General features: G+C 36.7%; 1 protein-coding gene across 3 annotated transcripts in view; it reads left to right on the plus strand.

The window, feature by feature from the left end:
• The window catches only part of mapk8ip1b (mitogen-activated protein kinase 8 interacting protein 1b), a 39,548-nt gene that overhangs the window by 862 nt on the left and 13,033 nt on the right, over positions 1-25,653 (plus strand). Inside the window, exons 1-3 of one of the 3 annotated variants that reach the window (XM_028442389.1) lie at positions 4,433-4,840; positions 8,721-8,832; positions 19,654-19,917. In XM_028442389.1, coding sequence (XP_028298190.1) covers positions 4,785-4,840; positions 8,721-8,832; positions 19,654-19,917 — 432 coding nt within the window. In that variant the 5' untranslated portion in view covers positions 4,433-4,784. Of the gene's footprint in view, positions 1-4,432; positions 4,841-8,720; positions 8,833-18,779; positions 18,884-19,653; positions 19,918-25,653 lie in introns of those variants that run through there. The other 2 variants (XM_028442385.1, XM_028442393.1) reach the window with 2 other exon arrangements.

The raw sequence follows: 25,653 nt of genomic DNA on the forward strand, positions 1-25,653 counted from the left end.
AATAACATTGCTATCTAAACTAAATGCAAACTTTACACACAATATATACAGTAAATACCAGAAAAACAAACACAACTCACATGTGCAAAATTTTAGGTATGAAAAAAATGCAACCAAGCAAAAAAACAACAGAAAAACAAGGAATTGAAGTTTGTAATTTTCTTTGGTGAATCTCTGAGGTGGATTTTCTGAACTTTGGGGAAGTCCATGTCTGTTATTTGGAGTGTTTTTTTTCTTACAATTTGACACAGAGCATTGTCATCAATAGCTTTTGGCCACAGCACAGGATCATCTGATGTTATTTGAGGACCTTCTGTTCTGGTGATGTGGTGTCATGGGGGTGGTGAGGAGGTGGTGATGGAATGGTGTGCTGCTGCTGCATGAAGGCACCACCATGTCCTACTCTTCTTCTTCAAGACCCTCCTCATGATCTGAGGTTGATATTGTTAGAAAGAAAATAGTACAAGAAGCAATTGTTTAAGAAAATATTTGTGTGGTCATATTAAATCAGATAGCTCCCATGATATATTTTAAACTTTAAAATGTATTTTAAAAAGTGAAACTAAATAAGTTCCCACTTTCATGTAGAGAGGTCTGCTGTTGTTTGACCATTTGACAACAAACACTTTACTCTGTGAGAAAATATCATTGGCAATAAAAGACTAACTTACTGTGTGGTTATGAATGTACAGTATGTACACAACCATTGGCAACAAGACTTATGATGTGTAAGCAAAGCTGGAATACTTCTTAACATAAAGCTGTTAAAATTGGTGTAAAGTCAGAATAAATATGTGCTCTAAGTTTGTCATAACACTAGGGATGTAACGATTCACTCAACTCCCGATTCGATTCACGATACGATTCTCTCACGATTTATTTTACAAAATGAGACTGTAGACAAACGATGATTGAAAAATATTCCTTTATTTTTTTTAAGAAAATACTGTACTATTTTTCTTTTATTTTTAATTTTCAAAAGAATCCCTTGATAAACTATTCAAAACAATGCAATTTAACTAAAAAAAAATCCTGAATGAAATAAATAAAGGAATAATACAAATGAAGAAGCCTATTAATTTAAATTCTGGTTCTATAGTAAACAATGCAAAACTGCATAATAGTTCTTTTTCTTTTTAAAAGTGCAACTGAAAATGTATTTTGTGTCTTAACAATTGGACTTTAAAAAAACAGTCGTTGTACTGTATTTACATCAGATATTTGTTTGGACCAGCAGAGGGCGCTGATAACCCAGTGGTCGGTTGGCATGCAGATATTATTGCAGTGAAGAAGAGATGCTATGCTAGCAGACAGAGCTAATAGAAAAACGTGACTTTTACAGATATTCACGTAATATTACAGATCTTCTTTCGGTGCTAAAGGGGTAAGGAATCATTTATGAACATGTTTAGGAGTAGTAGGTGATTCGCTTCTCGACAACAGAAGGTTAATTAGGTAGCGCCCTCTGCTGTTTAAAAAAAGTACTGCGATTCAATTTTCAGAGTATCGATATGAGCCGTGATACCTATGAATCAATTTTTAACTGCCTTACAATTAATCGTTACATCCCTACTTTCCAAACGTCATCTACAATGTTTCCATAATTGTCATTTAAGAAAAATAAACATTGAAAATGTATTTATCAAGAATTTGCAAGTATTTATGCGTAAGTTTTACAGTTTTTGATAAAATCAGATGTACTCCATAATAATTTACAATAGGTTTAAATGTTCAAAAGTGTCTTCATTATTGGGGCCATATTTTGGTAAATATTGCACATCTGTAGCACATATGGTTGATTTGTTGTTAATTTTCCAAATGTTGATCTTTAGAGGTAGCGCCACCTTTAGGACGATTGGCCTGTTTTTGCAGTTGAGGGAAGTTGGGACGGGACTGGAACTTTGTGCTACATTAGGTGATTTTTACCACTTGGAAAGTAATATTTCCTCAGACAAAAGAAGAAGAACATCTTAGATAATAATTTGGAAATTAAAAAGTCATAATTTCAAGATACAAACCGTGCATGTGCCAGAAATGATATAATACACAAAAGCACACATGGAATTATAAATATGCACACAATATGGCTTTGTTGCATACATGTTGCTTAATAACAAAGTGGTATTACTGATATATTAGTTAATACTTATCTTGCTGAATAGATGTGAGGTATTTCATGTTTTTATGCATCCTGACTGCTGTGGTTTGATCAGTGAGTGAAGGAAGCTTCATCATCAACACCAATGCTGCACCCCAGTCCGTCTCCGCCTCATGAGCTGAGTGTTTGCACTAAGATCTGCCTTTAAAGTGCTAATCTGAAGTGCTAACTCCAGCACAGCATCGTTTCTGACACTGCCTGATTGGACAGAGAAGTGTAAAAATATCTTTTCTTCAAGTCGTCAACAGCAGCACTGGCTGCATGCTAATGCACATGACTGAGGAGAATAAATACCCGTGATTTCAAAATCTCTCCCTTCACGTTGGGATTCAAGTAGTGATCATGTTATTCTGTGACTTCAAATGCAAGCAGAGCTTCATCTGAAGTGTGTTTTTAATGTGTTGTGTTGTGTGTATGACTGCATTCAAATCTGAAAAGTCATTGGAATTAAACATTTAGCCACTTTTTACATCATTTAGCAGCTTTTTTAGTCAAAATAACAACTTGTGTTGCTTTTGGTTGCTCTAAACAATCAGGAAAAGTTAATCACAGACAGTTGAAGGACTCCCACCCAAAAAAGGAATTCTATCCTCAGGGATTGTGTTTCTTCAACAGTCTGTGATTGTATTTCTATATTCATAATTTTCTCATTCCACCCTACTCCCCACAGATTAACAGGTGCTAGTTTTTATAGGAGGGGCGGGTCCAAGATGCCCTCAGAACATCACAAACCTCCATTCTCAGCCAGTTGTAATAGCCTGGTTTCAACCCATAGAGGGCAGTCACGCTTACATTTTGACAACAAAATGCATCAATTTCATACACGAATATATTTGTTTTCAGCTGGAAAAAAATGGTTTTGGGGTTTAGTCACTCTTTCATCTCATTCCATAATTTCTTCTACATTTTTCTTTTTTGTATTTTTCTGTTATATGTATCACACTCTTTTTATTATCTTGTTTTATTGTTAAGTGTCCTTGGGTGGCCTAAAAGGTGCATTAAAAAAAGGAATTATTAGTATTATTTAAATGAAAAAAGTTAAGCTAAAGTTAAATGATAGCAGTGGTTTAATACATTCAATAATTTGTTTATTTACTCTGTGACACTTGGTTTGGTAAGAATGATATACTTTAATTTATTAATTAGCCTCCTCGCATTGTCAGTGATAAATCTATCTCTTTTTTTGGAGTCTTTTTCCCATTCAATTAACAAACAGCTGCACAGGGACAGCACGTGTGAGTGAGTTCTGTAGTGTAGCTTGTTTCGGGGAAGGTCTGGGTTAGGGATGCTCACAGTGATCATCAGAAGGACAATGTTTTTGTACTCTATGAATTATTTAAAATACCGTTATGATGTGATTTGTACTGTGATTGTATAAATAAAAACAGAGGCGACATTGTCATTTTCTATATTGCCAAAATATAAAACACAATATATCTTGAATCTCAATATATTGCCCAGCTCCAGTTGTCACACTGTTTGTAATTTCTATTCACGTTCCTCCCATGACAAGTTGCTTACCCCTTGGGGTACCCATACCCCACTTTGGGAACACAGGTTATAGATAAGAGGAAGGCAACTTTTATCACAGTTTGATCAGAGTCACATGATCAACATTCATGTCAGCATTAGAATAATGAGCGATCTGAGCATTAATGCAGAAAACAAAGAGTTTTTATTGTAATTTTGTAGGTTTTTCTGTCATTCTGTGTGTGTTTGTTGTTGTCTCACTCGTTGCATTTTGTGTATTTCTGTAGTTCTTTTGTGTATTTTTCCTTTAAAATATGCTTTTTGGAGTCATATTGTGTATTTGTGCTGCCATTTTGCGTTTTTTTTTTTTTTAGTATTTTTTGTGTATTTTTATTGTCGTTTTGCTTGTGTGTTAGTACTGTGGGTTTGCAGAGTGTTTTGTGTTTTGCTTGTCTTTTTATGTACTTTTGTTGTGATTTTCTGTAATTTTGTATATTTTTCTGAGTAATTTTGTGCATTACTGTTGTCGTTTTATTCATTTTTGTAGTAGTTTTTTGTGTTTTTCTCGTGGCCTCCAGTTGCCTGTGTCTGTTGTAGATAGTGTGTGGTGTTTTAATTTGAAAAAGAATAATAGTTAAAAAGGTAATGTTTTTTATAATCAGTACTTTCACCTTTTTTTATTAGTTAATTAGTTACAGCGACCCCGTTTTAATTCCAGATGAACCCAAGGTTGAAAAACACTGCGTTAGATCAAATGTTCTTTGTAGAGAATGAAGACGCTCCATCAGGCTGATCATCACAGGGTTTTGCAGAGAGGGGCGTGGCCTACTGATGCTGCTGATGCTTCTCGTGGCGTTTGATGATCCACGGATCGCCGACACCGGCTGTTTCCCGCGGAGGCGTAGAGTAAATGCGAACCTGAGTGAGATTATGTAACGTAACACGACTGCTGTCAACTCCATCTTGCTCTGTGAGCAGCAGCAGGAATCAGACTCGGACTAGGACGTCTTTTCCCAAGCTGCACCCCTCCTCCTCCTCCTCCTCTTTTCCCCTCTGGCTCTTTCCCTGCTCGCTCCTCCCTCTGCCTCTGCCTTGCTCCTTCACCCTCTTCTCCTCCTCCTCCTCCTCGCCTGTGGATGCCCCCCTCACTGACAGCATGGACCAAGGAGGGGAAGGAGGAGAGGGCTGGATGGAGGACCAATGGGAGAAATGGTGAGCGTTTTCAGTCTTTTTCTCACCAAACATGGCTGTGTGTGACCTTGCAAGTGTGTAAAGAAGAAAAACCTGCTAATATTTGCTCCTGCATCCATCTACCGGCTCAGGACAGGGATGGGATGGGATGCCCTTGAAGGAGGATGAATGAATGAATGCATAAGGCTGTGACTGATGTGATGGTTTAAATCTGCATGTTGGGAGTTTGTTTTCATGCAGCGTTTATTGAAAAGGGAGGGAGGGAGGGTTCTCTGAATCTCTGAGATGGGACGGTCCTGGTCCTGGATGTTTTCCAGGTCTTGTCCTTGCAGGAGGGTGAATGTAATCAATGACTAATGTGTTCATCTCTCAGCAGGAAATATATGAAATATCAGAGGAAATGATGCAGCTTTTGATCACTACAATTACATTTTTCAATTACAATTATGTCTAAGAATATATATATATATATGTGTATATTACAATTATAAATCGTCAATTATGTGATTATAATTGCAGAACACACAATCACATCTGTAGGTTGGACTCATGCACAACCTGTGATGCTGGAATAATTAGTCTCCAAATGAGCTGCATTTGTGGTTTTATCCTTTGTAGTATAAACGTTATTCCACTTTAACAACAACACACTATTATTTATCATTGTCATGGTCTTAATCCAGTTTAGTGTTTGTGCTGCATGTCAACAAAACTGAAGGAAGATCAGGGTTCGTCTCATGAAGGAGAATAATTATTAGTCCATCATGGCCTGAGCCTGAGGTCATGCTGTCCTTCATTAGCCCCAACACACACACACACACACACACACACCTGTCACCTCCCACTGAGGACAAAAAGGCTCAAACATCCATCCTGCTGAGGTGTTGATGTCTGAATTAAAGCAAAAAACTTAAAGTGATCAAAGCCAGTTACACATTTATTACAATGTTATAAGCATAAACTTTTAATTCACTTCTCATGTTGTGTGTTTTTTGAGTTTTTTAGTGGTCCTTATATTTGTTGTTATTTTGTATGTAGTTTTTTTTTTTTTTTTTAAAAACAATTTGTGCATTGTTTTTGAGGTTATTTTGTGTGTTTTTGAGGTCATTTTGTGTGTTTTTGGGGTCATATTGTGTATTGACTTTAGGGCCGCACAGAATTAGAGTAAGGGCCACAAATGGCCTGCGGCCCACCAGTTGCCCATGACTTTTCTACATGGACAATAGTATTTGGCCACCCCTGGTTTTCAGGGTTTAGGCTTCTTTTCTCCAGGAAAGGACAATCTTAAAGAGATAAAATTATAGTTTATCTCATAAATCAATTAATCCAACATCATTTACTCCATAAAGAAAGAAAAAGGTTGAAATTGACATTTTTGCACGTTGCATTATGGGATGTGGAGTCACGGATACAAGTGGAAGTGTTTTTACATCATTCTTATATCATGGGTAATATACCAGGAACTAAAATGGTTCCAAGTGAATCACTGTCCTCTGTGTCTGGAGAAAAAAACAGGAAATCACAGTAAGAATGAAACATTTTGGACAATGTGATGTTTCCAACTTTGTGGGAACAGTTTGAGGACGTACCTTTGTTATTTTATAACATGAGTCAGCACTTGTGTGATGAACTGGAACCAGGCCCTCTCATCCAGCATCAGTGCCTGACCCTATCGATGCTCTACAGAATGAATGAGCATAGGAGATGGATATTAAACAGTTGGAAATTAAGCTTTAGATAAAAATGCTAACCCAAACCTCAGTCGTGACTGTTAGCAGTGCTAGCTGTGTTAGCTGTGGTGTTAGCGTACGTGCTAGGCGCTCAAAGCCACAGTGTTGACATCAGCCTGTTGTCATGACGCTCTGAGCGGTTTTGCTGCGTCTCATTTTCACTGATCATGACACAAAGGATGAGACAGAACTCTGACCTGCTGAGTCATCGCCTGCTGATCCGTGTGTGTGTGACATTTCAATATGGAAACTGTTTTTTTAAAATATTCCAATTTTAACTTTTCTTCTCTTTCTTAAACAACATTTATGTATTAAACAAAAACTCATCCTCTTGTTAATAGTAACCTTTAAAATGTATTAACAAAATAATAATAAATAATTAATAAAAAGATGAATTTGATGATTTGAAACATTACCAAACATGCACCAGGTACCAAATTATTGCTTCTAATAAGTGTGAATATTTGTTGTTCTGCCACACAACCGTTATTGTATTTTAATTTAAAATGATAATCACCCTCTGACTGCACAGTCTTATAGTTGGTATGTGAATTATGAATGAATGATTTTATTTATGAACTTAACATAGTGGGGACTTGTCTGTACAGGTACTTTTGGTGTTATTGGTATTATTATTTTGCTGAATCTGTGGACTGGACTGTTTTGATTCTCAGACTAAAAAGAAAAAGATGGTGATTATTCCAGTAGATCCACATTAGTAAAGGAGTTTAAAGTACATTTTTTTTACAATAATTTAGTTTATGAAACATTTAAAATGTTTTCAAATTATTAGGACGATAAACATTTTTATGCAAAAGCTCTAAAATAAAAATGCTTGGAAAAACCTCCCTTCAAAATAAAAGCACAAGATTGTTTTGTCTTTTCGAGCCGTGACCTGCTGAATTCAGGTCTTTGACCCAGTTAAAATTGTATTGTTCTGTATGTTCTTGGGTTTTCTTATGATGTCCCATGAAGAGTTCCTGAAGTGCGATCATGTGATCTACCCTGCATTTCACACACGACTGGTTTCCTCTGGTGTCTGAGTTCTTTTTTACCCACAGTTCACTGCAGCGAGCAGGTCACTATGTACCATCCTCTCTCTCTCTCTCTGTTACTGGGTTTTTCCTGCAGTTCCTGAATTTGGCCTCATGTCACTGGGTTTGTTCCAATAGTTATTGGGTTTAGTCTGTGTTACTGGGTTTACTGGAGTCACTGGGTTTAGTCTGTGTTACTGGGTTTACTGGAGTCACTGGGTTTAGTCTGTGTTACTGGGTTTACTGGAGTCACTGGGTTTGGTCCGTTGGTTACTGGTTACCAGTCGCTCCAGGGACTGAAACGTTGTTTACGGGGAAGTAATTGAATTCTTCCCTGGTCATCGTTGGTTTTTACAATCATGAGCAGCACGGACGTCTTTCTTCTTCCTGTTGCTGTAAATTAGAGAGGAACAACTTTTATTAATATATCAACATTTACAATATGATAAATCTGAGCTTGAATACAGTAAAGAACAAAGGACTTGTGTGTTTTTCATGTGACTTTCTGTGTTTATTGCTGTTTTGTGCTTTTTTGTTTTATTTTAGGTACTGAGTTTTTTCTGTATTTTCCTTCTCATTTTGTGTGTGTCTTGTGTTATTTTGTGTATTTTTCATAATTTTGTGTATTTTCTTTGTCATTTTGTGTATTTTTCATAGTTCAATGTATTTTTCTTGTCCTTTTCTTGTCTTTTGTTATAATTTTGTGTTTTTGTTATTTTTTATTGTTTTGTATATTTTTTTTATTTTGTGAGTCAATTGTGTAAACTTATTGTCTTATTGTGTAGTTTCCTTGTCATTTTGTGTATTTTTAATTCAGTTTTTGTTACAATTTTTTGTATTTTTCTTGTCGTTTTGTGTGTTTTTGGAGTCATGGTGTGTATTTGACATTTTTTTTGTTTTTCTTCTCATTTTGTGTATTTTTTTTTTGTCATTTTGTGTATTTTTGGAGTCATTTTCCACCACTTACAGCTGGCTGGAAACTTGTCTTGTTAAAACTGAAATAGTCAACGTGAAATGGTGCACTTTTAGTTTGTAAAGACAACATGAATGTGAGACATTCTGATATGTTGTGTGTTTGTGGATAGGGATTCACTAACTTTCTTTCTTTGTTCCTTCCCTAACCTTCCTGTTAACCAGGCTGACCCACGACATCAGCCTGGACGAGTTTGAAGATGATGACCTGTCGGAGATCACAGAGATCACCGATGAACGAGGGATGAGCCTCAACTGTAACGGGCCTGATATGAAGGTAAAGGAACCTTTGAAGAACATGCAGCTTTAAACAGAAATGTCTTCAGGCCTGATTGAAGGAGTTGACAGTTTATGAAAGTTCTATCCTTAGACTCACAGAAGGCCCCAGAATAGGGATCTGAGGACTGGGGGGTGTGGTTCATATTCTTAGTGTTACTAAGGGCTCTGGACCAGCCATGCTGTCTGATTACACAGCCACCATTACAGTAATTTAATCTGCAGGGAATAAAAGCATGAACCAGCTTTTCTGCATCTGCGTTGAACAGAAAACCTTTGATTTATTTGAGTTTTTCAGCTGGTAACTGGCAGACTTAGTTCTAGCTTTGAGGTTGATGATTACTGTGTCATCTGCATATGTATGACAAGAAAAATTGTGATATTCTAAAATCTATGTGCAGTTTGGTTTCAGTTTACCCATTTCTGTTTTGTTTCAGTTTAATAGGCTTTACCTGGTCAGTAAGTACTCAGGGTAGGACGAAACACTGGAAATATCATAATAACGATATGATGTTTTTGTAAAAAAAAAAAATAACCATGACCCCTTCAACTGAATAGGAATATTTAAAAAACACATAAAACAAACCAAATGTAACAATCTGGTGTATATTAGTGTACGATAGATTTTAGAAAACAGTGAGCAAATGTGTAATATATTTCCAAAACATGCATGTGATGGTATATTGAGTCATATTGCAATTCAACTGTTGATTCTCCACCTTTACTTTAAAAGTTCTGAAAACATTTGAAGTGAGAAAGTGACCAAGTAGAATATCAACATGTGCTCATTTGATCCTCACACTCCATTGTTACTGTAAAAACCTCTGGTTAACGAAACCTGAAAGAACGATTCAATAAAATTAATAAGAATCGAATATTAAAGGCGTTGGCAACAAATTGTGTTATCGATTTGTTGCGTCGTGCGATTTATGTCACTGATCGTGACGCAGAGCGTGACTGCAAAACTTTGTCTATAAAGTCTTTTTGTGTGTGCGTGTGTTTGTGCGCATGTGTGTTTGTGTGTGTGCAAGTGTTAGTGCGAGTAGTACGTTAGGATGAGTAGTACATTAGTGCGAGTAGTACGCTATTATGAGTAGTACGCTATTATGAGTAGTACGCTATTATGAGTAGTAAGCTATTATGAGTAGTACGCTATTATGAGTAGTACGCTATTATGAGTAGTAAGCTATTATGAGTAGTAAGCTATTATGAGTAGTACGCTATTATGAGTAGTACGCTATTATGAGTAGTACGCTATTATGAGTAGTACGCTATTATGAGTAGTACGCTATTATGAGTAGTACGCTATTATGAGTAGTATGCTATTATGAGTAGTACGCTATTATGAGTAGTACGCTATTATGAGTAGTACGCTATTATGAGTAGTACGCTATTATGAGTAGTACGTTAGGATGATTAGTACGTTAGGATGAGTAGTACGTTTGTATTTGATTTACTACACAGTCGTTGTTAGTTGTTTTAGGGGCGGGGTTAGCCGGCTGATGCAGGAAGTAGCAGGAGTTTTTATTATGGAAATTGTGAAAGTGATCCTTAATTTAGCTTCTTTATTATTTCTGAACGTTTAGTAACATCATGTTTGAATCCCTTGTGTAGGTGGACTCCTGCTGCTTTCAGACCAAACACTGAGTGCTATACTTGTCCATTCCTCCTCAGGCGTTTGTCCTGTTAGTGTTTTTGTCCTGAACATCTGCTGCATTTAGCTTCCTCCTGCCCCACAGGCAGTGACAGAAACAACCTAATGGCCCCGCGACGTCCTCGCTCTTTAAATAATTCACATATTTTCATGGAAAGTTCTCCCCCTGTCCTCCGTGCACAGACGGTCATCATTACTGCCTGTGAGCGAGAGGGAAAAATGCTGAGACAAGGGAAAAGAAAAGATGGTGATAGTGTTAGATCTCGCCTGGTGAAACCATCATCATCACCTCCTCTTCCATCTGCTGTAACCACGGCAACGGGAGGGAGGAGGGGAGTCGTCACAGCGACGTTAGAGGAGTGGCTGATTGTTTTTCTGACCTCACTGAGCAGTTTAATGTGACCAAAAAACACTGGTTTCATGCTTTTCTCCTGCTTTCTATCCAGGGAGTTAATTATAGTGCGTGCGCGCACGGACAACAAGGAAAATCTTTTGTTTCGATATGTGAAATAAGATTCTGGAACAATGGAAATTAAAGAGTGTACATATATCAAGCAATTTAAAAGAAAATATAAAGAAAATATCTCTGTGTTGTATGACAATTTTGAAAGTGTATTATAATCAAAATCATAAAAAGATGAGACAAAATGAATTTATTAACAGCAGCAATGGTTAGAAAACAGGATGCTGAAAATTAGATTATTTATTTACTGTAATGTAGGGAAAAGGGGTGGGACTAGTACGTTCACCCCCTTTCGAACACAAAGTATGTGTATAAAATAAAGTAATATATGTAATTATTGTTTTGTTTTCTGGAGGGAAGCCGTCTGCATCAAATCTTTTGTTTATTGTCATTTCTTTTGTTGTATTACTGCATTTGCAAGTTGTTCGGAATAAAACAGCAAAATTGTAATATAAAACAAACTTAAGGGTGAACCAAAAAGAAGAAGAAGAATATGTGCACTTTTTGATTAAACTCATTAATGAGGTTGTTCCCCAGCAAAGGCTCTAATTCAGTATTGATCTTCCTGGATGAAGCCAAGCACTCACCGCTCTTTAAAGCTCTAAGGTACAGGTTATGCTTAAGACACACCGCTGCTGTTCAGTAAATATTTTCACTATAGCCTTTGTCATTTACCACAAGCTAAAGTGTGTGTGTGTGCGTGTGCGTGCGTGTGTTGTTCGGTAAACAAAAAAGGTTTACATCTTTTTCTTTTTTTTTCTACTTTTACTATTTTTAGATCAACCCAAATCAGTTGTTATATGACTGAAAAAGCTGCTAAATGATCCTGAATGCTTCACCTCCTATAGAGTCAATGAACTAAAAGGGGCGATTTATGTCACACACACACACACACACACACACACACATCAGCTTTAACATGTTTCTGATCAATAACTGACATAAATAAAACATCAGAGACTTCAGGACGTGGGAAACACTTCATGGATTGAGGGAATATAAAAAATATATAAACTTTTCATTTATTTGAATGAACCAGAAGTTCTGAGTAACTGATGCTAATATTTTAGATGATGCTAAAATATATTTCCCCAACCTTCAGTTCAGAAGATTTGTTTTTATTTCTTATGGAAAGTTTCTAACTTGGAAAATTCCTGGACTTTTTTAAGCCATAGTTGAAATTTTATGTTTTTTAATTTATTATTTTGAATGGATAATACTATTTTTGTTTAGATATGATACAGTTATGTATTTAAAATGACTGGTTAATTTTGATGATTATTCCATGAAAAGTTTCCTAGTTTTTAAACTGTAATCTGTATTTCTTCTTCTTCTTTTTGTGGTTCTGTCAGTGTTTGCCCTGCTCTCATTGGACGAGAGCCCAGCATCACAGCAGCATCCTTTCACCTCCTTGTATCCTAGCAACAGGAGGCAGGACAGCCTTAAAGGGCCAGTAGCGGTTATTGCTATGAAAGAAAAGGTGATGGGAATGAATGAGGTGCAGGGACAACCTGAGCTCTGTGTTTATGTAGAATGATGAACGGTGTTGGAAACATAAAGGAGGAGGAAACAGCAGCAAGTCCTCATAGTGGAGTTATCTATGGAAGGCTGTATGTTGGATCAATGATGGATGTAACCCGACATCCATCCAGAGCAGCAGATCTATTATTACAGCGTTGTGTAGACATTGGATACGAGCGTTTGTAGCAGGACTCACCCAAACATTAGGAGGAAGACAGTGTAATATTATCTTTAAATCAATGTTCTGCTTCTCTCTGTCCTCCAGAGGAATTCCTTTAGTTTTCATCCTAAAGGAGAATTCTGTGACAGAGCTGTCAAAGTTATTTTAGTTTCAGGGGCCAAATATAGTTTGATCACAAGTAGGCTGCAGATTTAAAGTGGGTAAAAACTAGTATTTAACATTATTGTGCCGTACTTTGCACTCCCATGTATAAATGATATGTAAAGTATGTAAGGCACTGATAATATCTAAACAATGAGATGTTGTGACAGATTTTGTGTAATTGAGAAGAATCTTGTGTGATTGTTTGTGAAAAAGACTGGAGAGTAATGTCTGCAATTTGCTTTTAAAAATGAATGCAGTCGTGTGATACAGGCTCAAAAAATCATAAGGTTCGGGCAAATATTTTGAAGTTTTAATTAATTTGTGTATATTGGAGAGACTGAGAAATCTGCAACCGACATTTGGTGATTTACATGATGATTCATGATTTGTTTTATTATTATTTTCTCTTATTCTTATTTCTCTTTCTTTTATCAGAGTGGTGGCCACAAAAATGATCAATAATTCATGTCAGCGTTTAGAGTAATAATCAGTCAGAGCATTAATAAAGGGCAGAACAGAGGTTGTTTTATTATCGTTTTATATCTTTTTCTCAAATGTTGTGCCTTGTTAATGTATTTTTGTTGTTTTGTGTGTTTTGGAGTCATTTTGTGTATTTTTAATGAAAAGTTGTGTATTTTTGGAGTTAGTTTGTGTTTTTGGAGTAAAGTTTTTTTTTTTATTGTCATTTTGTTTTGTGTATTTTTTTGTTACTTGTGTGTTTTTTTGAGTAATTTTGTGTATTTTTCATGCCATTTTGTGTATTTTTCATGTCATTTTGTGTATTTTTCATGTCATTTTGTGTATTTTTCATGTCATTTTGTGTGTTTTTGGAGTAATTGTATTTTTGATGTAAAGTTGTGTATTTTTGTTCTGTTTTTGGGGTACATTTGTGTATTTTGATTGTCATTTTGTATGATTTTGTAGTTTTTTTGTGTTTATGGACTTATTTACGTATGTGTGTTTTTTCAGTTATTTTGTGTATTTTTGTAGTAAAGTTGTGTATTTTTGCTGTCATTTTTTGTATTTTTGTAGTAAATTTGCATTGCCTGGGATGTCTCTCCCTCTGGATCATCTGTATCTTTGATTATTATTGGTTTTTATTTCTAGTTTTCACCTTCTTTGACTCTTGTGCTTATTTTTAGATCGAGTTAAAGGATGTTTGAGTTATTAGAATTAACACATTTTACTGATTGGACTCTAAAGGAGTAAATATGTTAAACCTGCCAATGTCTGGCAGCTTTAGACTTCCTGTTTATGTTTGTTGATTCTAATCTGTGTGTTGTGTTTAGAAACACGGCTCAGACTAAGACGAGGCTAAAGATCTTAACGAGATTAATTTGTGTGTGTGTGTGTGTGTGTTTCCCTCTCTCTCTCCTTCTCACTCAGCGCTGCACTGAGAAGGAGAGTCTTTAAAACTTTCAGAAGCAGTTTAATACTTCTTTGAATATTTATTCTTGTTAATGTTGATGCAGTTTAGAACAGAAACTTCAACAGTTTGTTGCTTAATGCACATCTGACATCATGTTATTTTCCTCTGTTAATTTATGTTCTGGGGTTGTGTTGGAATGGACTATTACTCATGGTTTCTTTTTGTGTTTAATACTATAATTACATATATTTATACTCAATAATCCTGTTAATAAAATATATCTTCAGTCAGGCCAATTTACCCCCCTCCCCTCTGTGCTCCATCTCACTCATATGCATGCTCACAGCTGCTGCAGAAGAGGAGCTCAGCTCATCACTATTGTGTAGAAACGTTGTTGTCTCATGTGTCATTCAGCAGTAAATAAACAATAAACTTTACCATTATATATGTTAAAAAAACGTGACCAAAAACTCTGTTTTAACTCTGTCAGCGGTGACGCGCTTTCAGTGTGAGCTCGTGCATGCGAGGGATTGAGAACGAGCAGGGAGACAGAGAGACGTGATTGGTTAAAAATAAACGGTTTGTTTTTTTTCCATTGGTCAAAATTATTACAGATTTACAGCTGCCACAGTTTGTCGTTGTTCCTTTTTCAGAGAACATAAGATCTTAATTTCTGTTAGGATGTAAAGACAATATCAACCAAAAACTTAAAAAGTGTATCTAGAGAAAATCACCTACGCTAGCTTTAAAAATAAACTGTTGACAGTCGTGGCTTTCAGGAAGAAAATGTATCAATAGACTTTGAAAAAGGCATTCACATTTGCATGAAAGATTTTAAAAAGTGTATTTTTGGTTTAAAATAATTATATCATAACAATGGTAATGAATGTAGTATTGATTAGAACATGAACTTAAACTACAAGGGTCAGTCTTAGTTCTTCATACATCTATCATCTCCAAAGGCTGATACATAAGACAAATCATGGTTGGATTGTAAGATTAGATTGAATTAATAAACTACTAGGATGTGGTTTAATGTTTAGGATGTGATGGTTTTAAATTTGAATAGAAGACCATTTATTTATTATTACAGTAGCATTAGGCAATATAAATATGCATATTATGTATGGCTTTTAATGAACAAATCATTCTGATAGGTTGAAACTAGCCTGCAGACACAAATAAATAATGTATAACATGAGCTAAGGGGTACATAGTGCAATAACATTTGGGAAACACTGTTCTGTGTCAAAATGTTTCTATTTTTGATGATTGTGTTCACCAGAGGTAGGCAACTCTTGATATAGTTGTAAATACTTTATCCTGGTTAAACCAAACTGACTCGGAAATATTGACACCACTTTTTTGTTTTTTTTTTTTACTGTGGTCGGTGTTAAAGACAGGAAGTTGTTTATGGAACTCACCATGGAGATAGAGTTCTTTTTTTATTCCAGTGGGCGGAGCCTATTGGCCAGTGCCTTTCATTTCAGACTTAGAATTTAGCTATATCATTGTCAGCTGCAGATCACTGTAGCACACAGACAAAAACCAGTGGGACAAACCTATCAGATATTTAACCATGACTACATCACAGCCACCTACATCTCCTGATATGCTGACACACAAAGTTGATCCAGAGGAGAATGATAATATTGGCTTTGACGCAGCTTTGGAAGGGGTCAAGTTTCTGCTTAACGAAAACATCAACCTGAAGTCTCAGATCGCTGACCTCGTTAATAATCAGGTGTTACTGGAGGAGGAGGCTCGTAAATTAAAAGAGCATACGGTCGACACAGAACATCTGGAGCGGAAGGCGAACAAGCTCAAGATCTTCCAGCGAAAGCTACTAGTGTGTAGACGCCAACTGATGGCCCAGCATGAGAACAAGAAGAAGGAGATGCTTCAAAAAGAGCAGGAGCTTCAAAAACAGAAGGAAGATTTCAATCTGAACTTTGAGCAGAAGTTTCAGGAGTATCTGAGTTCTAAACATCAGAAGCATCAGCAGCTGCAGCTGGAGGAGCAGATGTTGGGGCTTAAGATTAAGGAGTATCTGGGCTCTAAAAGGCAGAAGAATTTCCAGAAGCTACAGCTTGAGGAGCAGATGATGGAGAAGGAAATTCAGAAGTACCTGAGCATCAAAGAGCAGAAGCGACTCCAGCAGAAACAGTTGCTAGAGTCGCTTGAGGAGAAGGTTCAGGAGCGTCTGAATATCAAAGAGCTGATCGTGGAGGAGAAGGAGCAGGAGAATCTCAGCTTCCAAAAGCAGGATGAGAAAAAGGCGGGCTCTCCATGTCAACGGTTGATCAAGTGGTTTAAGCGTCTTTTAAATTAATAGTTCAAATCGGTTTGGTTCGATTTTGAAAGTCAAAGGCGGGGAAAAAATACCAATTTTTTCTCAATTTTATCGGCCATGCTGATTATTGGTGTGATGTGCTGACATTGGAAAGCCTTTGGGAATTAAAGCATGTTGTAAACCAAGTTTATTTACAACCGGCCGAACACATGTGACTCTTTCTCCGTTCAATTGGATTATATTTTATTTCACACTCAAATAAACCTTTTTCTGCATTTATGAATTATTCCTATTATTTCTCTCTGCATTGAAGCACTATTATAATCACAGTTGATATCATTTACACAAATGTCCATTTTACATATTTTCACAAAAATATACTTATTAAATTCAGTATAAAACCAAAAAAAAAAACATTCCTTCACAATCATATCATCTAACTGTATCACCAGTCATGTATATATTCTTGTTTAAACACCTTGTTTTTAACCTCTTATTTAAGAGTGTACATTTTGTCACAACTAAACATATTTTAAGTATTTAGTTAATATAACAGAATAACCTTATATGCAGTTATTGATTTACTCACGCACTATTGACTTAAAACTTATTAACAATCAGAAATATGACTAACTCCTGGCTTGTCACCAAACCCATGAACTCTAACCCACACCACCAGTCTCAGTTTAAGTACAGGCCTTAAACCAAGGCTGCAGATGTAGCACATTTGTATCCATACATTAGCATTAGCTTAAACCACCAAACAATGTATTGCACTCACACATCAGAATTCACACATAAAGATAAACCCACAAATACAATATTGTACACATGCAACAACCCACAAATGACCAGGAGCCAAAAGAAATAGACTTATAAAGTATACAATTACTACAATGTTGACCGCCATTTTGTTTACTCTCCTCGTCACGTAGCATGAAACTTACATTTCTACACACATTTACACATTTTAGCTAACAGGCTACATATCACTGGAGTACCATGTTGTGTTATAAACACCTGTAATCACCTAAAAGGTGAGAAACTAACCTGTAAATGTGGAAAAGACACAGCAAAGCTGGACACATGTGACTCTTTCACCTTTCAATTGGATTATGAGGCACGACCGGTGCAAATTACTTAGAGACTCAGTGACGTTTCAGGTCAGTGTCACCATCTAGTGTCCGTTTCACAGCATGACATGGTAAAGTAAAATTTAAAATTACAACTACAATAAACTTAAACAGACTTTTCAGGGGATGGAGACCAAAAGAAAAACATGTCAAAACACAAATTTTGTGTGTATCACACTTGAGTATTATTTAAAAAAATTATAGAAAATTGAGGCAGTTGTGTGTGTTGACTCTTTTATTGGCTTTTTATCCAGTGGGCTGGACACGTTTAAGTTAGCATTATTGGTTTAGATCAGTGTTTCTGAAATGGGGGTACGCAATGGCACTACAGGGGTTACGAGAGAGAGAGTTTGGCCACGCGATCCAATGGAGAGATAATTGACAGAGAGAACATGTCATGGTTTGGTCCTGGAGGATTTCTGCCTGACACTGGTGCAGAAGGACAGAACTGAAGAACAGGGCCAGGACTAAATAGGGAGGTTGACACAGGACAGGCAGGTGTCAGCTGATGTATTTAGGGGTTACCAGTAGTGATCGACCGATTCATCAGCCGGCCGAATTAATCGATTTTTGTGTGTTTTACGTGTATCGGCATCGGCCGATGCGCGCTGCTGCGTTTGCCCATCCACTTTATGAACAGAGCGGCTGCCATAGGCTGCTCCGTGTAGCTGGAGACGGAGGCTGCAGAGCCCCTCCCCCCACTAGCAGAGCATGAAAGTAGCTCTTCAATCCCAATGGCAGGTTTTAAACTTTCAAATTCAATGAAATTTTTTTCAATTCAACTTTATTTATATAGCGCAAGATACAACAAAGTATACTCAAAGCGCTGAACAAAATTTAAAGTTCATAGTAAGAAATAAAGAACCCAACAAGATTCACATGAACAAGCACTTAGCGACAGTGGGAAGAAAAAACTTTTTTCCTTCTTTTAACTGTTACGTTAACTTATCTGTTCTGTGGGTCCACGTGTTGTCGCACTTGTTAACGAGCAGCTGGCCGGAGGGTGGGTGTGTGTGTGTGTGTGTGTGTGTGTGTGTGTGTGTGTGTGTGTGTGTGTGTGTGTGTGTGTGTGTGTGTGTGTGTGTGTGTGTGTGTGTGTGTGTGTGTGTGTGTGTGTGTGTGTGTGTGTGTGTGTGTGTGTGTGTGTGTGTGTGTGTGTGTGTGTGTGTGTTGATGGTAAGTGAAGCTGACTCTACTGACCCACTGTCTGATCTGCTGACATTCCCACGTGTTGCGTCTTTGGATCTAAACACAGTTTCTGTTTTAAAGGCGTGACTGGATTTAATGTTTTAATGTAAGAATGTGATGTTATTAGATCAGCTATTATATAAATGTGTGTTCTTGGACTTCATTTTTCTAACTAGAAAGCGTAGAAACCACAGAACGGACTGACTGTTGCACATTTTGAGTAATAAGCGACTTCTTTAGACTTGACAAGGCAGTCATCAACTTTTCAGCTTTTACTGTTGTTTTTAATCTACTATGAACGGCTACAATGTTTACTCATATTTTATTCTAAGATGTTTTTTTCAGTGTTTAATCTGAGTGTAGGTCGTAATAACTTTTATTACTTTTGTACTGATAGAGTTTTTGTGACTTCTGCTTTTTCTGTATTTTTTTTTCCCATTCTAATATCGTTGATTTAATCTAATTCATCTTTTGTTTTAATGCTTTGTGAAGCATTATTGAGTTGTGAGAAAATGTCCTGAAAAATACAATTTGTTACTGTCATTTAATACCGTATTCTTAGTTTCATTATTATAATTCTAATTATTATTCTTAATATATTTTCTTATTTCTGTTAATGGTTTTATCATTATTACTATTCATTATTATTTATATTACTGTTAAACTAGTTGCTAGATATTATCGTTGTTATTTTTATAAATAATAAATTTGTCATTTTCTGTAAATATTATCATAAGTATTACTACTACTGTTATTACTTTTATTATTATTATTATCACACATTCACACTCTTTAACACACACACACACACACACACTCTCTCTCTCTCACTCTCTCTCTCTCCTGAATCATGGCTCTCTCCTCCAATCGGTGCAGGGCCGTGTGAGGCGAGGAACCAATGGTGTGTCGGGGAGGGCGGAGCTTGGCGCCGTCGGCCACCTCCAGGCAGAGATGCTGCATTTGGAGCTCATCGACGGGGCAGACGGTTGCCGTGGCGACAAGGAGTCCTCCAAGGCGTCCGCCATCATCACAGCAGCTCCGGCTGTCACCAAGGAGCCGGTGGCACCTGTTACCATGGAAACGTACCGGCCCAAGAGACCCACGACCCTTAACCTCTTCCCCATTGTGCCACGCACTCAGGTATTCAGCTCACACACACACACACACACACACACACTGCTCCTCTCCGACGGGACTCGTCCTCAGACCTGAACAGAAGTGGTGTGTGTGTGTGTGTTGTGTGTGTGTGTGTGTGTGTGTGTGTGTGTGTGTGTGTGTGTGTGTGTGTGTGTGTGTGTGTGTGTGTGTGTGTGTGTGTGTGTGTGTGTGTGTGTGTGTGTGTGTGTGTGTGTGTGTGTGTGTGTGTGTGTGTGTGTGTGTGTGTGTGAGCTGAATACCTGTGTGTGTGTCCGTCCATCATCAGGGAGGACATTTCAATGTTCAATTACAATTCAATTTTGATTACAATAATTGGCATTTTTTCCAGTTACAATTAAATTACAATAATGTTTTATCCTCAGAAAGTCAATTACGTTCTCAATTACTAAAGTTCAATTACAATCAATCACAATTACTGAGCCTGAAATAAATAACCTAATAAAAGTTAACCTTCCTGTTGTGTTAGCTTTCTGTTAGCATCTCTAATGCTAACAGGTCCTAAATCAGCTGTAAAATACACTAAAAACAATTATCTATCATCTCATTTATTTCCTATCTATTGATTACCTTGTTAGGCTCCCTAATCAATGAAAATATAGGTTTTAATGTTTATGGTGTGGGTGTTTGAACCTTTTTTGTGTCAGTATATCCCTAGATTTAAATTAATTTAAATGGTAAGATGTGTGAAAGCTTGATATGAAACATATTTTTATAATTGTTAACTACATATGTGTAGAACTGTACATAGAACTGTAACATGGTTCAACAGTTTTGCGTTAAATTATAATTGACAATTTTTATAAAACATTCAGTATTTCAGCAGCTTTGTTTTGATATGGCCAGGATTGCTCCAGGACCAATGAATTTAAAGTTGCTCATAAAAACAATGGTGGATGAACACCATAAACAAACCAAATCAAAAATGGTGTCAACCCTCCTTGTCTGGCAAAGAAACAGAAGAATGAAGTAAAGTAATGAGAAGGAAGTAAAACGGTTCTTAAATGTAAAAAATGTAGCTTCTAAAATTGCAGTCTACCTTCGTATCGTAAATTTAGCGTAAAAACAGGAGGCATTTAATGTAAGTTGCGGCGAAACCATAAAAAAGAATAGATTCTACTTCCTCTGTGTCAGCACAGATATATGCTGTCCTCGCCCAATCACTCATGAAACTTTTGCGTTTCGGCGTCGTCTTTTCTTTTTTCTACAGGATTACCAATGTGGGATTGGTAATGTAATGTGTGGAACTTTTTGAAGTTCAAGTCAAATTACCATTTCTCAACAAATCCATTGGAGTCAAAAGCAATCATCAATTCCAACCTCTAACATTTTTTCGTCTGCAAATTCTACGTTCGATTTATTGATTTATGAGGCCTACTCTGTCTTTATCTGTGTTGTTAAAACTCTTAGAGATTTTCATCGACTGCTTAAAAGATAAAACATAACAGGAGTTATTGGTGGGCTTAGTGTTTCATACGACAAGCACAAACTCAGTCAGCCTTATATGAAGATACACAACAAATTTGTGTAAGAGGGAAGAAGCAGGCAATAACAAATCCATGTTCATATCAAAAGTGCAAATTCAAACTGTCACAGATGGAAACAAAAATCAACCGCAGAATCAGATTGATGAGGATGGAAAGACATCAGACTTAAGACGATCCACCCACAAACACAGTTTAAGCACAAGTTCTGATGAACTACGGCCTGGTACGTCTCTGCGCCAAATAGCACGTACCACGTTCCCGAGAATTCAGTCAAATTACTCGGTTCCACCGAGTAAAAAGATCTCCGAGAGGCTCTTGACATCCGCTCATAAAATATCCATGTCAAATTACAGCCAGATTCAGCGAGCATTAATGGAGGAGAAGTCATTGGAAAAATGGGGCCCCCCTGGCGCCACCGTGGAGTTATGGGCCCCATTCATATATTGGTATGTCGCAATATTTGACTCACAAATAAATGAGAAAACAACTTTAATGGAAAACAACAAATAAAGGGGGGGGGGTTGAAATGATATATCACACGACTATGTTCCCATAAATTTGGAAGTTACCGGAAATGGGGGGTGGGCCCCTGGGCCCCAAATCGAAAATCGGGCTTCGAGCTTTGATGCGTACACATCCATAGATTATATCGACCAAATTTCAGCCCGATCCGTTGACGAATAACAGAGGAGAAGTGATTTTAACTAGTGTACACAACAACAACAAGAACAAAGTAAGGGCGTTCTGAGTCCGGTAGCCCCGCTTAAGAAGTTTAATGATGAACCTTTAGAAATGATATATGATCATAGATCTCGGTCAGTCAGTCAGTCTGACATTCATTTAAAAGTGTAAGACCACATATGCAGACATTGGAAAAACATGTAAATAAGTAAGATATATATATATACAATATATAAATAATTATTGACTGGGGAAACATGTTGATTTTTTATATTGTCACAATAAAAAACATTGTGTTACATTGTAAATTGACATTTTTTCCTTCCCTTAGTTAGTAAATATACGCACTTTTGTTCCTGAAAGTCTTCAACTACACCAGAAAAGACACAGGATTGGCTCTTAAAGCCGCTCGTTTGTAAGCTGTTCATCATTACACAGAGCGCTGAGATGGTTTCTGCCAGGTGGCACCCAGAATGTAGCCACGATGGATGCCCAATGACTGTTATCTTCATCTAAATGTTGTTGAAACTGGATTGGAAAGCAGCGTGTTTTCATTAATTCACTTCCACACATTACGATCAATGTTAAAACTCAGTCCTGGAGGGTCACAGGCCTGCATGTCTTAGATCATTTTCGATGTTTCTTCATCCTGCGCCACAATAACAATGTAAAGGAGCAGAACTGCAGCCCTCCAGGACCAATGGTTGGACATCCTCTGGTTTAAAATGACAAATTAATTGATTACGTGTAAACCAAGGCGTTATGCAGCGTTCAGACATATCGTACAATAGACGAGCAGAACATCCATCGTATTCACTCTCTGGTGCATCCTGTCAGAACGATCCACCAGCAGCCCTACATTCATCCTCCTCTGTGTGTGAGAGATGTCACAAACACTTCACGTAAAGGAAATAATTGTCCTCAAAGCTTTTTGTTACGCTTTAGGGACGTTGTTTGTTCTAGTTATGCAACAGCGACGAACGAGAAAAATGTTTCCTTGAAATCATGTTAGCGTGAACTGTGACCATCATCATCATCATCATCACTGTGTGATAAAATTCCTCCTTGGCTGAAGAAAGGCTTTAATATTCATAATCCAATGGTTATTTTAATTATTTACTGTATGTTTAAACGTCAGGATTGTGTCTTTAGTTTTTATGGATTAAATAAACCACACTTACAGCGGTGCTACATACAGAGCCCAGTGAGGGACATGGATGAGATAAAAAGGGGGGGGGGGTAATTATCTCTATATAATAACTTGTGGCCCGAGTGAATAAGTTGAGGCTCGAGGTTAGAGCTGCTCGATTATAGAAAAAAATGATAATGACGATTATTCAAATGATTATTTGTCAACCAAAAAGGTATTTATTTTATGTACAAAAAAAACAAAATATATTCTTTAAACATAAATAAAATCCTTCAAACACTAAAATCAAGTATGTTCACTTTAGCACAAAATAAAACACTTCACTACATGTGACGTGTCTTTGTTCTAGATCTTCATCATCAAACCCAAAGTGTTCCCGTAGAAGACCATTTAACTTACCACTTGTTTACCAGCGTTTCTGCTGCATTTCTGCTGCCATGTTTCAGACCTTTAGCAACTACTTTCCTCGTGTTAGCCTGCAGGCTAGCGTTAGCTTTGACAGGGGCGGGGTGGAGGGGAGGAGCTTGCATGTGCATGGATTAAACAACTCAAAGTTAGTATTAATAACATGTGTTGCCAAGCTTTATTATTTGTAGATGACGGAAATAGTGGATTAGTGAATAAAACACATGTAAAATAAATAAATAAACATTTTTTTTTCCTTTTTTGTTGATTATGTTATTTTTGTAATTGTTGGGTATAATAATTGAAATTGTAATCAAATTTCGATTAATTGAGCAGCCCTACTAGACATAGTAACCCAGGGCCTGAGATATTCAGCGGTTTAAAGTAGAATGCCTGTTTACATCACGTAATACGGTAAAGCCGTCAGGAGCAGACGGGAGCTTCATGGTGCATTCAAGTACACCTCAAATCACACTAACAGTACTGTACAGGTGTATTGTACCAAACAAATGATTGAAAATGTACTCCAACACATTGTGGTTCTACAGCCTCACATGTGACTGTGTGCTACAGACAATGGCACAGAGGTACCTGAGCGTCTGTAGTCTGAACAAGAATGTGTTGGAGTTTGCTGAAAACAATTCGATTTTATTTTTTGCATTTGCACTTATTTATCACCCTGAGGTGCACCTGAACGCATCACCGTGTGTTAAACTAACTTATGCTTGCAGCTTTTCTCTTTTTTTCAGAATATTTTGAAATATTTAAATGCATATATGTGGAACTAATTGAACTTTTCTAAAAACTTCATAATGATGATAATAATGATAATAATAATAGTAAAAAAATACATTGTAATGCTTGAGTATTTAATGTAAACAAAATTTATTTGTAATAATATAACAATGAGAACTAAAGTTTGGACTTTAACACATCCATTGTGATTAATTACATTAATTCCTCGTCTTCATCAGTTCCTCTGTTTATTTCATGATATTCACAGATATTCTAACTATTTTTATTTTGTTTTACAAAAAAATCCAGAAAAGCATTAATATATCTTAGTCAAATGTAAGTTAGTGCTTTGTGAACAACGTCATCATAATATTCTTTATTCATATCATGCATTATGTTAGCACTCAGTGATAGAAATAATAAACACTATTTAGTTGTTTCACATCATACATTGTTTTTATTGATTCAGTCATAAACCAAAATACATTTAAACTGAGAAAAGGTTGCTTCAAATTCTCATGTCAAAATATTGTTAGGCCATTAATTTAGAGATGAATCAATTACAATCTCTTATTTAATTAATTTTATTACTCGAGTCCCACCAGTAAATTATAATACTTGAGATATGAATGTAAACATTACTGTATATGTAATATTATGATAATTCAATGACAATGGGTTTATTGAATTTATTGTTGCCATTTTACCAATTTTTTAATATAAAGCAGTCATGGGCAACAGGCGGCCCGGGGGCCACATGCGACCGTCAGTTCAGTTTGCTCGGCCTGCAAAGTCGGTGCACAAAACGACTCCAAAAGAACACGAAATGACACAAAAGGAGGAAAAAAAGGGGTGGGTGCATGAATCCATATTCATACCTCTGAATTTTTATGAGCGTACGTTTGCATTTTCCAAGTTTTTGTACACGAGGCCCCTGGCCCGTGTCGCTCTAACCACGCCGCTGATTCACTCGTCACCATGACAACAGCAGCAGCTCTGTTTCCGCCTGTAGACGTAGATGAACTGTGAGTCATGGTTGGTGGGTGGACATGAGGAGGAGGACTTGGTCTTTTTTAGGCTTTGATGACGTTCCCTGGAGTTTCCCATGATTCTTCTCCGTTCTGTTCAAATGAGTTTAATTTAGTCACTCAATCACAGACAGAGAGAGCAACATTTAACACAAAAATGTGATTATATCTGATCCTTTAATTAATAAAGGAATTCTGATTCTGACGCCACGTTATCAACTTTTTTTCTATTGTT

This window comes from Gouania willdenowi, chromosome 3, assembly GCF_900634775.1.
Source record: "Gouania willdenowi chromosome 3, fGouWil2.1, whole genome shotgun sequence".
In the NCBI taxonomy this organism is placed as follows: domain Eukaryota; kingdom Metazoa; phylum Chordata; class Actinopteri; order Blenniiformes; family Gobiesocidae; genus Gouania; species Gouania willdenowi.